We start from the raw sequence: 14,284 nt of genomic DNA on the forward strand, positions 1-14,284 counted from the left end.
ATGTAAGCTAGACAAATTCAAACTTATTTTGTATTATAAAGATGATATTAAAAAAATGATTGGTTGTAAATCTTGAATAGAAGTGAAGATTGATAATATTAAATTGTCACCAGACAGGCCGACATAGCACAACATGATAAGAAACTGAGTTTTAAAGTTACATTTACAAATAAAATAATGGACAATCAAATGTGCATGTTGAATATGGTGTGAAATTTGTTGATTGTTTTGTAGACCACTATTGTTTTCAACAAAGTTCTTATTTAATAAGAAACAACCAAAAAAAATAACAAAAGTAGTAATGTATGGGGAATAATTTATAATTAATTATAAATATATAGTGAAAAAAAACTAGTTAATAAATATCAACACAACACTGTCTATATATGACTGGGTGTTGTGGAGGCGGAAACTCCACGACCCGCTAAACCATCGCTATATCACAACATTTTCTAGAACCATCGCCCTTTCCCCCCCTCTACCGGTTATACTGATGGCATACAAAGGGTTCAAAAAGTGAGGTCCAACCCCATTAACAACTAGTTGATTTTTATCTCTTTTAAATCTAGTTAAACCTAGTTAACCCATAACGTGCTTGTTAAAAGTGAGCTAATTAAAATTCACTATCTACGTCACAATGACATCACGTTGATATGACACTTTAGCTTTAAGTAGCCTTTGCTAGTTAAGCCACAACACACAACCTTAAAGTACGTTGAAACTATTTAACTTTGCGGTAAAATATTCCACTGAAACAAATCGCATAATCCGTGGAACTTGGTTTCTAATTTTCTAGTGTGTGTGAAAAGTAATTTAGTTTCACCATCCCATCTAAAGTTAGGAGCCAAATACATTATCTCTAGAAATTAATCATTTATGTGTTGCCCAATAGCTTAAAAAGGTTCAATTTGATGATTAGAACATATATAGTAATAGTATAGATTTGACATAAATGTGGACGGTAGACCAATTAAGAATATGACAATTTACTTATTTTGGTGAATTGATTGGCCTAATTGTATAGATATGATGATCCATTATAACTCCATAAGTGTGTCTTCAATTTTTATTTTTATTTTGAAAGAGCTTCATTAGAAAAACCTACGAATTAGCTAGCCAACAGTACGGCAAACGAAATTCAAAGACAACAAGCCGCTTACATGTTTAGTACATTAAATTTTCCCCATTGACGACACGTAAGATGATGAAACTTAATTTGGTGGTTTTTTTAACGGCCATATAATCATTATCGAAATTGAAAAATTTATGTTTAATTCTACTATTTGGTGTTTAAAAATAATCAAAATAATATCATAGTTGATTTTGGTTAATTAAAATATGGTTGTTTATAGAAAGAGTAAAACTAGTCATGATTTCTTTTAATGGTAAACATTACCAAAATATACTTGTTGAATATGGATTGCCCATTGTCGAAAAACGAAACGAATCTAACCTGATCCATGACGATGTTTCCACGGATTTTCGAGATGAACGAACCACGTCTTGATCTTTTTTTCCAAGGTTGCGGCTGTGACCTGCAACTGTGAGACCTGCGATGGCTTTTCTGGGGGTGTGGAGGTGACTGCTAAGATATCCTGAGGATTTCTTGTTCACAGACACAAAAAGTGGTGGTGGCTCTTATTGAGCATGACCCATGATAAGGAGGTGGAGACCTCCTTATATAGAGTCTCATGGCCACCATCATGGTACCCTAATGGGCCTAGCCCAGTTAGGGTTACCTCCACAAAACCCCCTCAGCCCAATAACATTGTATTAGTCCATGTAATGAAATAAGCCAAACATAATAGATTTAGGGTCGTAGAACCGGGTTTTAGTACCATACCCCTACAAGCCCCCCCAAGTCCAGTGTTGCTCCTGGGCGCGCAAGCGTCTAGGTGGAGCGCTGGACTTTATAAGGTGTGAGGCGGTTTTTTCCCTTTTCTTTGGCCTTGACTTTATTGTCTGAGTTTTAGGAGGTTTTTCCCATGATGGTGACAAGCTATAAAAATAATGAAGCCTGCGCGTGAGGCGGCTTACAAGCTATAATAATAGAGCCTGCGCGAGAGGCGACTTATGAGCTTTTAGAATAATAATTAAGCTGGCGCGCGGGGCGACTTACGAGCTGAGAATAAAAAAGCCTGCGCGCGAGGGGCGTCTTACGAGCTGTAGCATAATAAAGCCTGCGCGTGAGGCGTCTTACGAGCTAAGAATAATAAAAACCTGCGCGCGAGAGGCGTCTTATGAGCTTCGAGAATAATAATGCCTGCGGGCGAGAGGCGACTTACGAGCTAAGAATAATAATTAAGCTGGCGCGCGGGGCGACTTACGAGCTGCAAAAGCAATAAAGCTTGCGCGCGAGAGGCGTCTTATGAGCTTTGAGAATAATAATGCCTGCGCGCGAGAGGCGACTTACGAGCTAAGAATAATAGTTAAGCTGGTGCGCGGGGCGACTTACGAGCTGAGAATAATAAAAGCCTGCGCGCGAGGCGACTTACGAGCTGAGAGTAATAAAGCTGGCGCGTGCGGCGACTTACGAGCCTGTAGAATAATGAAGCTGGCGCGCAAGGCGGCTTACGAGCTGTAATAATAAAGAAGCTGGCGCGCGAGGCGACTTACGAGCTTGTAAAATAATAAAGATGGCGCGTGAGGCGACTTACGAGCTTGTAAAATAATAAAGCTGGCGCGTGAGGCGACTTACGAGCTTGTAGCTAAGAATAGTAAAGCCTGCGCGTGAGGCGACTTACGGGCTGTAAGAATAATAACAGCTTGCGCGCGAGGCGTCTTATGAGCTGTGAATAATAAAGCCTGCGCGTGAGGCGACTTACGGGCTGTAAGAATAATAACAGCTGGCGCGTGAGGCGACTTACGAGCTGTGAAAGTAATAAAGCCTGCGCGTGAGGCGACTTACGGGCTGTAAGAATAATAACAGCTTGCGCGCGAGGCGTCTTATGAGCTGTGAATAATAAAGAAGCTGGCGCGCGAGGCGACTTACGAGCTTGTAAAATAATAAAGCTGGCGCGTGAGGCGACTTACGAGCTTGTAAAATAATAAAGCTGGCGCGTGAGGCGACTTACGAGCTTGTAGCTAAGAATATGAAAGCCTGCGCGTGAGGCGACTTACGGGCTGTAAGAATAATAACAGCTTGCGCGCGAGGCGTCTTATGAGCTGTGAATAATAAAGCCTGCGCGTGAGGCGACTTACGGGCTGTAAGAATAATAACAGCTGGCGCGTGAGGCGACTTACGAGCTGTGAAAGTAATAAAGCCTGCGCGTGAGGCGACTTACGGGCTATAAGAATAATAACAGCTTGCGCGCGAGGCGTCTTATGAGCTGTGAATAATAAAGCCTGCGCGTGAGGCGACTTACGGGCTGTAAGAATAATAACAGCTTGCGCGCGAGGCGTCTTATGAGCTGTGTGAATAATAAAGCCTGCGCGTGAGGCGACTTACGGGCTGTAAGAATAATAACAGCTTGCGCGCGAGGCGTCTTATGAGCTACTTTATGTCACGCGCCACGTGCAGATGTTGCATGCACGTGCGCGTAGACTTTGGTTTTGTGTTATGCGCCACGCGCAGATGTTGCGTGCGCGTGCGTGTAGACTGTGACATGTGCGAGCATGTGATGCGTAAGCATGTGATGCGTAAGCATGTGTAATATGCGTGAGCATATGCGATGCGTGAACATATGGTATGAGGATTCCCAACCCCTAAGTTTGGCGCGTAGCCATATGGGATATTATGAGGATTCCCAACCTTGAAGTTTGGCGCGTAGCCATATGGGATATTAGGATTCCCAACCTTGCAGTTTGGCGCGTAGCCATATGGGATATTAGGAGGATTCCCAACCTTGGCGCGTAGCCATATGGGATATTAGGAGGATTCCCAACCTTGCAGTTTGGCGCGTAGCCATATGGGATATTAGGAGGATTCCCAACCTTGAAGTTTGGCGCGTAGCCACATGGGATATTAGGAGGATTCCCAACCTTGAAGTTTGGCGCGTAGCCACATGGGATATTAGGAGGATTCCCAACCTTGGCGCGTAGCCATATGGGATATTAGGAGGATTCCCAACCTTGAAGTTTGGCGCGTAGCCATATGGGATCTTAGGAGGATTCCCAACCTTGGCGCGTAGCCATATGGGATATTAGGAGGATTCCCAACCTTGATGTTTGGCGCGTAGCCATATGGGATATTAGGAGGATTCCCAACCTTGAAGTTTGGCGCGTAGCCATATGGGATATTAGGAGGATTCCCAACCTTGAAGTTTTGGCGCGTAGCCTGATGCGCGCATGCACGGCGATAGAGTGGTGACTCGCAAGTGCGTGTGCATGGCGGAGGTCTCTTGCGCAAAACCCAGATGGTGGTTTCCGCAGCGGCACATGCACGGCTGCGGAGTGAGAACCCCCGGGCGTGCGTACATGGCGGCGGAAGTCTAGTAACTTCTGGATCTGCAATTTAAGAGTCAGATCTGCAACTTTAGACCTAAAATCCAGGTCTGTAATCTAGACCTAGATCTGTAAATCAGATCTGGACAGATCTGAAGCCCGGAGCAGATTTAAAACCATCACAGATTCGGAGATCCTGAATCACGGATTCACAGATTCGGAGATCTGATCATTCGAATCACGGATTTTCCTTCTTGCCCAGATCTGGAAGCCTCTTTTTAGATCTATGGATCTTTTTGAGCTTTAATAGAAAAGCTTTGAAGCCTTTTTCTGTAAACTTCCAAATCTGTGTTTTTTTTGGGAGAGATCTGACAGCCGAGATGAAGATCGAAGGGCAGTTCGTTGCCGTCCCACGGATGGCGCCAATGTCGAAACACGAAACGAATCTAACCTGATCCATGACGATGTTTCCACGGATTTTCGAGATGAACGAACCACGTCTTGATCTTCTTTTCCAAGGTTGCGGCTGTGACCTGCAACTGTGAGACCTGCGATGGCTTTTCTGGGGGTGTGGAGGTGACTGCTAAGATATCCTGAGGATTTCTTGTTCACAGACACAAAAAGTGGTGGTGGCTCTTATTGAGCATGACCCATGATAAGGAGGTGGAGACCTCCTTATATAGAGTCTCATGGCCACCATCATGGTACCCTAATGGGCCTAGCCCAGTTAGGGTTACCTCCACAAAACCCCCTCAGCCCAATAACATTGTATTAGTCCATGTAATGAAATAAGCCAAACATAATATATTTAGGGTCGTAGAACCGGGTTTTAGTACCATACCCCTACACCCATCATGTGTTCAACCAATCGTGGCAACATAATGATTGATATTGGCTTGGAAGCTTAAACTTGTTGAAGTGATTATATATTTATAAAACTCATGTTCATTTATATTGTCCATATAAAGAATAAATGTGTGGATTACCTAATTTCTTCAATTTGTAAGAAAGTATTAAATTTGGTGTTTTGTTGGATTATATAAGCTTACATATATGCATGCTTACTTTCGTTTATGTCATACTAGTTAGTGACTTAGTTCTATATCTTATGTGTTAGAAATGTATGTTATAGTGTACTTAGGCTTGCAAGCTACGCCTAAACAGGAATAATATGTGCTTAGTTTCATGTATATAACCTAGCTAGTTAGCTCTATATCTTTATATATATAAACTCATTTCTCTTAATGTATTGTGGTATATACTTTTAGGTAAAACACTAAAACATACTAAAAGAAATGATGAACTTGAAAATAGATCGAACGATACTTTATAATTACTTATTAAGCTCAGAAATGTGTAAACGTAATGTTGAGAAGATACAAATCGTTAGAAAGGTAGCCAGGTTCGGTGTGTTGAAGTGATGTTTTCATGTTGACAAAGTTCAATACCAGGGGAACGTTTGGTAACCAGATGCACCATTTTGGTTGTTATCACCTGGTAATTTAATAAGCGTTGTAATACAAACACGATCTTATTTTTTAAGTTTGGACAACACAATGCTCTATATACAAGCACTAAAGTGGGCATAGACCCTTTCACTTTGTGAAAGGCATCGTAAATATATGTGTGTATCGCATTACATCAATCATGAACTCTCAACTTAAAAAAAAGTAAATTGCTTAACACCATTCACAAACATGAGTGATTTTGCGATTCTAAGGACATCTATGATGTTTGAATAATCGTCAACACATCAGAACCTCTGTTATATAGCAAATAAAACAATCGTGTACGTTGTCATTTTAAATATAGGATAGACAAAGAAATGAGTGATGCATGACTTGAACTCGTTTATATCTTCAAAGTATGCCAACAAAGTCTTATTGAAGCAACAAGAGATAATGACACGCAAGTGAAAAATGGATTTGTGACTACGAGACACATATCACATGCATTTAAGTCTCTTAACAGGAAGAAACTGCCTTAAGCGAGGAAAAATGGACACGATGTGACTAAGAATTGATTTTTCTAAAAATACCTATATGATGAATATTCAACACCCATAGAAAAATTAAGTTTTTTTGAACCATTACTTCTCCACCTTAATTCCATTAAACCTTACATTTACAAGAATTTTGAAACGACTATTACACTTGTGGAACACAAAACAACATAAAGTAGATCATGACTCAGTCAGGGTCACAAATAAATAAGTACATTATAAATAAGTACTTCTAATCCTATAAGACACACTAATAAATTTTTTTTTAAACTCGAACTTAACTTTTTTATGAAATAAACCCTTAGATAAAACCTCCGCAATCACCCCCATCAAAACAACGATGCTGCAAATTCTTGATAATATATGTCACTTATGAATTTACTTATCTATATTATAATCTTTAAAGAAAAAACCCTAATATATTATGTCATATCTACACAGATATGACACGTCATCTCTGGGTCATTTCGGTCGTGTATACCATACTTTTCTCATCTAAAATAAATATGTAACTTTAATCTTTTGCAACTTGCATGCCCACCTCTTTCCAGCTTGATCCCCACATGGTCACAACCAAAATAACAAGTATTGTAAATATTTACAAAAGCCATCCTTGAAGAATAACAAAATGCTACAAAACATTAATTATTCTTTTTCTTACAATCTTGAAACCCTAATAAATCTCTTTCTGTATTACTTCTCTTACCATTGTTATAACTACTCACACTCGAAATATCAACTCCGAATAATCGCAACATTTGAACCGGCTCAACAAGTTTCACGGGTTGGGTGGACTGCAGGGTCCCAGTTTTTGGTTTCCAATCAATGTAAAACTGTTTTTCTGGTCCAGTGGAGCTCAGAAAGCTGACACTATCACCGGCTTTTAGGTTTTTCTCTTTCACAAACCGGCTCCAACCTTTCGATAACACGTAGCTCTGGCTACTTTTCCAATACGAATAACGAAATCTCCAAACTTTCGACCCCTTATCTTTGAAATGCAAAAGAACCCCTTTTGAACTGATTCCTTTCAGAACCGGGAAGTGTTTCTCCGCGTGTTGTTTCGGTATCACGAGCCGGTTCAACTTGCCTACATCACTAGGGGTCACTATTTTCTGGAACAAATGTTCACGTGGCTTGATGGAAGCTGACCCGGGTGAAGTATTTAACCCGGCTAGTGAACCGGCCGGTTCAACTCGCCTTCTTTTGCTTTGCTCTAGCTCGTCATTGTATGTGTGTTTTCGGAGCATGTCAACAATCTCTGACTTTGAGTGACGGCTCAAGAAACTTGCTTCCATCGCGGCTTCTTTATCGTCAGCGTTAATTTGTTTAATGTTTGTAACGGCGTCTCGGCGAAAACGTTGTACGGCAACGTCGTACGCCTTTGCCGCGTTGTCTTCCTCGTTAAACGTACCTAGCCATACCTGTAGCATACGTATACAATTGAATTATATAAATATTGTTACAAAGTGGATTTAAAAGTAGATTATTAGTTGTTTGTAAAAAAAAGAATAAAAAGGGTTATTGTTATTATTAATATTATGTGCTAAATATTAAGATCCAAAATAGCACAAAAAAATATGTGGTCTTGATGAATATTACTCCTATAATTTTTTGTATAATTAATGGTTTCCTTCTATTTATTTTTGTAACCACTATAAGAAACTTGTTCAAGTTAAACTCTTAAGGAAATTGTTTTCAAAATAATACCTAAAAGCACAAGTACGGTTCCTAAGACCTAAACAACCTAGTTTCACACAAAAAGCATGAATACTATGTTGTTAAAGTTACATAATAATATTAACATTACCCTTTGATGTTTCTCATAAATCTGAGCTCCCCAACGACCGTTCGGTTGTGGGACGACGCCTTTATATTTCGACGAAGGTAACTTTTTCGACTGGGCTTCAAGTTCAACGCCTCCATCCGAGTCAAGAACTGAGCTGGATCCGCTTCCAACTCGGCATAGGCTGATCTTTTCACTAGTTATGCTTTGGTCATCTATGTAACTTATATCCATTTCTAGAGAGAAAGTATAGAAATGAGGATTGGCTGTTTTTTTTATGGAGAGAGAAATAAAAAGGTTATGAAATGAGTATAAGAGGAGGGGTGTGTATATATAGGAAGATGTGGAATTGATATCTTCATGTGGGTGTTTGTTGATAATATTTTAGGTTCATGTTGTCATATAATAATTCTACTTGGTCTTTTTTATTTCTTTTGTGATAATATGTACACATGGAGAAGAGGCCAAATATTAAGTGGGTAATAACTAGGAAGATTCAAAGATTCGTATATTTCTTTATATGGACTTTATAGCAATGGTTGTAAAAATCCCATTTAGACATTAATTAATACTCAATTAGTTAGTCAGAGTTCTATCGGTTAGTCACCGATTAATTGTTATATAGTCAAAATAGATCAAATCTGAAAATCTTATATATATGATTTGGTATGTATGCTTATATTTAAAAATTTACACATAAATTCCAATCCGATTAAATCTTTATTAATCCTGATTAATCGTTGGTTTTTATATAGCCGTCCGACCACCATCAAACGTGTTCTACATATTGTTTACATTATATATATTAATGAACACATATTGTTTACATTATATATATTAATTGCTAAATAAATATTGTAGTATAACTCTACATAAAAGTAGACATTTATTTTCATGTATATAGTTAATATGCTTAGGTTTGTAAATGAGATTATATTACAAAAGATAATTAAATTATGAAAAGCTGAAAAAACAACAATCGTTCACATGGGTTTGACATACACTCACAACTTTATAAACAAAAAAAAATTATTATAATCATATTAATTTCTTGATTTACTTATTTTAAAAGCTTTAAAAGCGTACTGTTTCTCGTACGTTATTATAACTCCATTATATCAAAGAAGAGCATGACACGAAAAAACGATCTGACATTATTCCTTGTAGACCAGTTTAATAATCAAACAGAATGTAACATAATAAAACCTAATTCCTTTTTACTAGTAACCGAGGTATCGCTATTTTGATGGGGGTGTTCATAAGGTTTAATTCTTGAAAGTATCGGATTTAAATACTAACTCATGTACGCACTTTGATATATGAACGACGTCACTTTAAAAGGGATTCGAACTTGACCTAGAATTTATACAACTCGTTGATTCTACTAAATGTCATGTGGTTACATTGTAACATCTCACATCGGTTGGTGAAGGAGAACAAGACATTATTTATAAGGAGGTGGATAGCTTCGCTATCATGACGCGTTTCAGGCGCTTAATGGTGTGAATGAAAGGAGATAGAACTCCACATTTAAGAATGTTCATGTGAGAATAGTATTAGGATGAGTGACCTCCTGAAAAATCTTCGCATTAACAACCAAAATCAAATAAGTGAGACAACAGTGGTTCGTCTCGACCAAAAAAAGACAATATTGTGATGCGATGGTAGATGAGTTGTTACATAAATCTTTTATAAAAATATCACCATTCTTTTATAAAGAAACTATACTTATTGTTTTTAATAAAAAACTATCAATCTTTTATATAGTAAGGACAAATTTCATATTACACGTGTTAGATATGTGCAAGTTTATGATGTTACATATGTAAAATCAGTATAGATATAAAATATCAGACTAGATGTCATGTGTGTAAGTAGGAGTTTGCATTTGTGATAAGGGATTATATACGTGTAATTAAATAATTTATCAATGTTTAAATAAATTTAATTAACATAAAAGTTTATAAGTAATTCTAAATATTTAACAAACTTATAATCTATATATATAAATATATATAAAAATTATTAACAAACTTTAGAAGTTTGAAAAAAATACTATTCATGAAAGACATGTTACATTTCTATTTATTAGTAGTCGGAGAAAAAATTTTCATCACTCACTCTCTCTCTTATACACATATAATGTAAAACTAATATTTAGATAAAACTAATCTACGTTGTAGCGGTCCACACGTTTATAGACATGGTCATACATCTTGGCATTATCGATCTTAATCGTTGAATTGTCTATTAAGATGCATCCAAACTTCTAGGATTACAATTTCTATTTAGTCGTGATTGTTATTTTCTGATGTATGACTTGATTTTTTTAAATATTAATTAATGACATGACTTTAACTAATAATAGTAATATGAGCATATTACTAAAAATGTTAATTATGTAATAATGTTACTTAGAGTGTATGGAGTGAGATCGGGATGCAAGTAGCGCCAATGTGGCCTTCTTGAAGCAAAGATGAAGCATGTGAATCAAGATGACCGTTCTGGAGCGGAAAAAACATGCGAGTCGGTGTTCCTATACTCCAATCCCCTACACCCCGATCTCTTCTTTTGCATTTCACTATTTTTTTTTCTGATTTATATACACTTCTAGTCCATTCTTCCAACTTGACACTCCATCTCAGTTTTATTTTACTGATTGGAGGAAAGGTAATATAAGTATTTAATATTCTACCTATCTTCTTTATTTTTATAAGTATTTGTATATATTTATGATTTTTCTAATTGAAATTTCCACATATATTTAAGTCATTTTCAGCACTTCATCTAGAAATCTTCTTACTTTTGATGCAACAACAGTCTCTTCCACAATTCACTTCAGTCCACTCAAGTGGGTCATTGGTGGGCCATTCCTAATTTGTTAATTATACTCCTTGCCATTAATTGATAATACTAATAACTAACAACAATAGAACCACAAGATTCATTATATTTGGGAGTATCTAAAACTAGCAACAAAACATTACATGTCACAAGAAAATAAAAACTCATCCTCATCCAAAACAAAACAAGAATTTTGCATTACAAGCAAAAAAGTTCCTTACCAAACATGAGCAACATTTTGTTTTTATAAGTTCTAAAGAAATCATATTGGAGGAAGTAGTTGGTTAAAACTTATTTAGAATGCAACCAATTATTTAAGTTTTGGTACTATATGTATTAAATTATTAGACATAAATTTTTTAATTAACGTTAGTTTTGTTGATTTTTTGTTGTGTCACTAGGTACGTTTAGAAAACTAATTGATTTTTGAAATTAGTTGTGAGGGAAGGAGTAGTCCCGTGATTGCCTAGTCCCTACTCAATTTATCAACAAAGAGTGAAAAATGATGAATATTTATTCGATTAAGAAATATCATATGGTGGATGCTATTCCCGTATAGAGAAAATTTTTCTAGAGTCAATGACTTGTTTTCATGGATACTATTTCATGTCGCCTAAACATTGGCATTTTCGCTGAGGGAACTTCGAGCTTTGTCCCCGTGATTTGTTTAAAATTGCTATTTCAATCCAAAAGTGTAAAATTTTCTTATTTACGTCCTATAATTTCATTTTCTTTACAATTTTCATCCATCTTATTAATATATTTTGGACTGAAATAACATATTTCAACATACCATGGGGACATAAATAACAAATTTGAACAAATCACATGGACAAAAATTGCAACGAAATGAAAGTTTAAGGACAAAAAGTAGCAAATTTTAAACTTTTGGACAAAAGTAACAAATATTGACAAACCACATTGACGAAAATCGCAGTTTTCTCTATATTTGCTAATATGGTGAATTGACCAAATACGCTATTAGCTATGGAGCGAACTCACTTTTAAAGCTATATTTTTTCGTTTTCTTTCTCAATATTCAACACTAGTAGGAAACTGGGCATTTAACATAAAATAAAGAGCCATTGATTTAGCGAGCGAATTGAACCAAAGTTACATAGGTAGCAAAATATGCACAAACCATTGTTTTCATCTCGTGATCAAACCCGTGAACTCCCCTCGTCTGTCAAGACACATCCAAACTTTTGCAACCATGAAATTCAAAACTCTCGCAATTATCATTCGCAGAAAGGGTGGTGCATTTTGTTTGTAGATAACCGATTTGATTAGACTTTCTTTTAGTTGGGTTCATGTTTCCAGTCAAGAGGTTCGTCTGTTATGTTATGATAAACCGATAAGCTTCAAGTTAATTATGGTTCAATTTTGTGTTTGTCGACGAACAATGTATTGATTCGAGAGGAACTTTTCTAACGCCATTTTTAAACCGTGCTATCATCCATCATCTCATAACACGACGAGGCCAAAAGTTTCAGTCATTGACCGTGTCCTAGATCACATGGACCTTTTGTAGAAAATATGTTTTGTAATATACATATTTGTAACATGGTTTCACACGGTTCAATTCAAACATGGGGTCTGTTTGAATGAAGAAAACACATTTTAGCTACATGTCCAGTCAATGTTAGGTGGCAAAAGGGCTACACAAGTTGGGTAATTGGTTTGGATTGGTATAATAATAATAATAATAATAATAATAATAATAATAATAATAATAATAATAATAATAATAATAATACATCAAAGAATTGAAAATAAACATGTTGGTTCTTAGTAATCGATATTTTTAATAAATGTAAATAATTATGCAAACTATAATTTTAATAACAAAAAAAATTATTTTCAACTTTTATGATATATATAACACGCCTTATATAAATAGTTATGCAACTCATATGATAATTATGCAATATGTTTCTATAATCAAGCATATGCACAATTACGTATGGTGTATGCACAACACATAGAATTCTCGATTTTATAGTGCAATCATGTTAAGGAGGTTGCTATTGCTAAAACCCCCGACTTATTAACAATTTTTACATATATAATCGAGTATTTCAGATAACATAAGAAACGTAGTTAGGAGAACTAGAAGCAAAGCAACAATCATAAATAAGCTAAAATTGGGTCTTGTTGCATTCTTCGCATTTGAGCTCGGTTCAATACATTTTAGATTTTAACTGTTTGTCCCGTTAAGTAGTTCCTTAATAAAGTTCTTTAATTCTACTCAGTTCTTACATTGTAGTTAAAATATGTTACTCAAAGTGAGACATGGTATATATGTATACTACAATTATATATATCTATATGTATCCGTATAGAATACATATATCATAATTCATACAAGAAATATGGGGTGTTACAATAATTTGGTAGTCAAGTGGGAGTATATATGTTTGAAGAGGTAGGTCCCAGCAGAGCCCAGTTGGACCCGCAAGACTCACATTGAACAGGGACGTCTGCGCAACGACCAACTGCTCCAGCAGGACCCACCATGCTCAGAGAACCTTACGCGCAGTACGCCAGCTGTACCCGCAGGGAAAGCCTCCCAATGGTGAAGTACCCCGCCTGTTCCCGCAGTTGCGGGTACAAGCCATCAGGGAAGGCTACCCGCACTAACAGCAAGGCTACACGCACAAGGCACTAGCTACTTCAGTAGTCACATGAAGGAATGAGCAAGGCGGGAATACTCCCGCCTAAATGAGCCAGTCCGTATGCTTCTGGAAGATCTTTTGTACTATACCTACTAAGGTATGGGCAGAACAGACGATTTGACCAGAACAGCCCATGAACCAATCACAGGGTGACAGCTCACCGACAACAGTACGAGGAGGAGCACCCTCTAGTACTGTTTGTCACTATTAGCCGCTGCCTACTCACCAACCCTTACGATGGGACGTGCGCAGCCTACAGTTGGTGGAACAGTGCGCAGCCGGCAGTAAAGGAACAGTGTACAGCCGACCTTATTACTGTCGGCCGTAACCTATCCACCAACCAGCATGGCCTGTGCGTAGTCCACTGTTGGTAGAACAGGAATACTATTCAGCCGGCTGTACCTTCTAGGAAACCTACCTTCGGCTATAAATACTCCAACACCTTGGAATGGTAAGGACATCATCTGATATCTCAATCTTATCTAGCAATCTCTTAATATACACTTATATTCAGAGCAATCTAGTCTGATTCTCACGCCGGAGGGTGGTCACAAGGAGGAACCCCCCCCTTCTCAGTGACGAGCTTACGGTGTCTGT

At 37.2% G+C, this 14,284-nt stretch overlaps 1 protein-coding gene across 1 annotated transcript; it reads right to left on the bottom strand.

Moving 5' to 3' along the window:
• Positions 1 to 6,998: 6,998 nt before the first annotated feature.
• Positions 6,999 to 8,677, bottom strand: LOC143564850 (AP2/ERF and B3 domain-containing transcription factor RAV1-like). The gene is made up of 2 exons (XM_077051996.1): positions 8,193 to 8,677; positions 6,999 to 7,806 (listed from the first exon to the last, which is right to left on the bottom strand). The coding sequence occupies exons 1-2, from the start codon at positions 8,400 to 8,402 to the stop codon at positions 7,027 to 7,029; spliced, it is 990 nt and encodes a 329-aa protein (XP_076908111.1). The 5' UTR covers positions 8,403 to 8,677; the 3' UTR covers positions 6,999 to 7,026.
• Between the last annotated feature and the right edge of the window lie 5,607 nt (positions 8,678 to 14,284).

The sequence above is a fragment of the Bidens hawaiensis genome, unplaced genomic scaffold (assembly GCF_021521415.1).
Source record: "Bidens hawaiensis isolate Kalapana, Puna unplaced genomic scaffold, B.hawaiensis_p1.1 tig00022167_1, whole genome shotgun sequence".
Lineage (NCBI taxonomy): Eukaryota > Viridiplantae > Streptophyta > Magnoliopsida > Asterales > Asteraceae > Bidens > Bidens hawaiensis.

What these genes read in the sequence shown, in the direction of transcription:
- LOC143564850 (XM_077051996.1), bottom strand. Translation starts at nt 8,402, where the DNA reads ATGGATATAAGTTACATAGATGACCAAAGCATAACTAGTGAAAAGATC. An exon ending in TTTATGAGAAACATCAAAGG is followed by an intron (nt 7,807 to 8,192) that starts GTAATGTTAATA and finishes CGTATGCTACAG; the next exon opens with GTATGGCTAGGTACGTTTAA.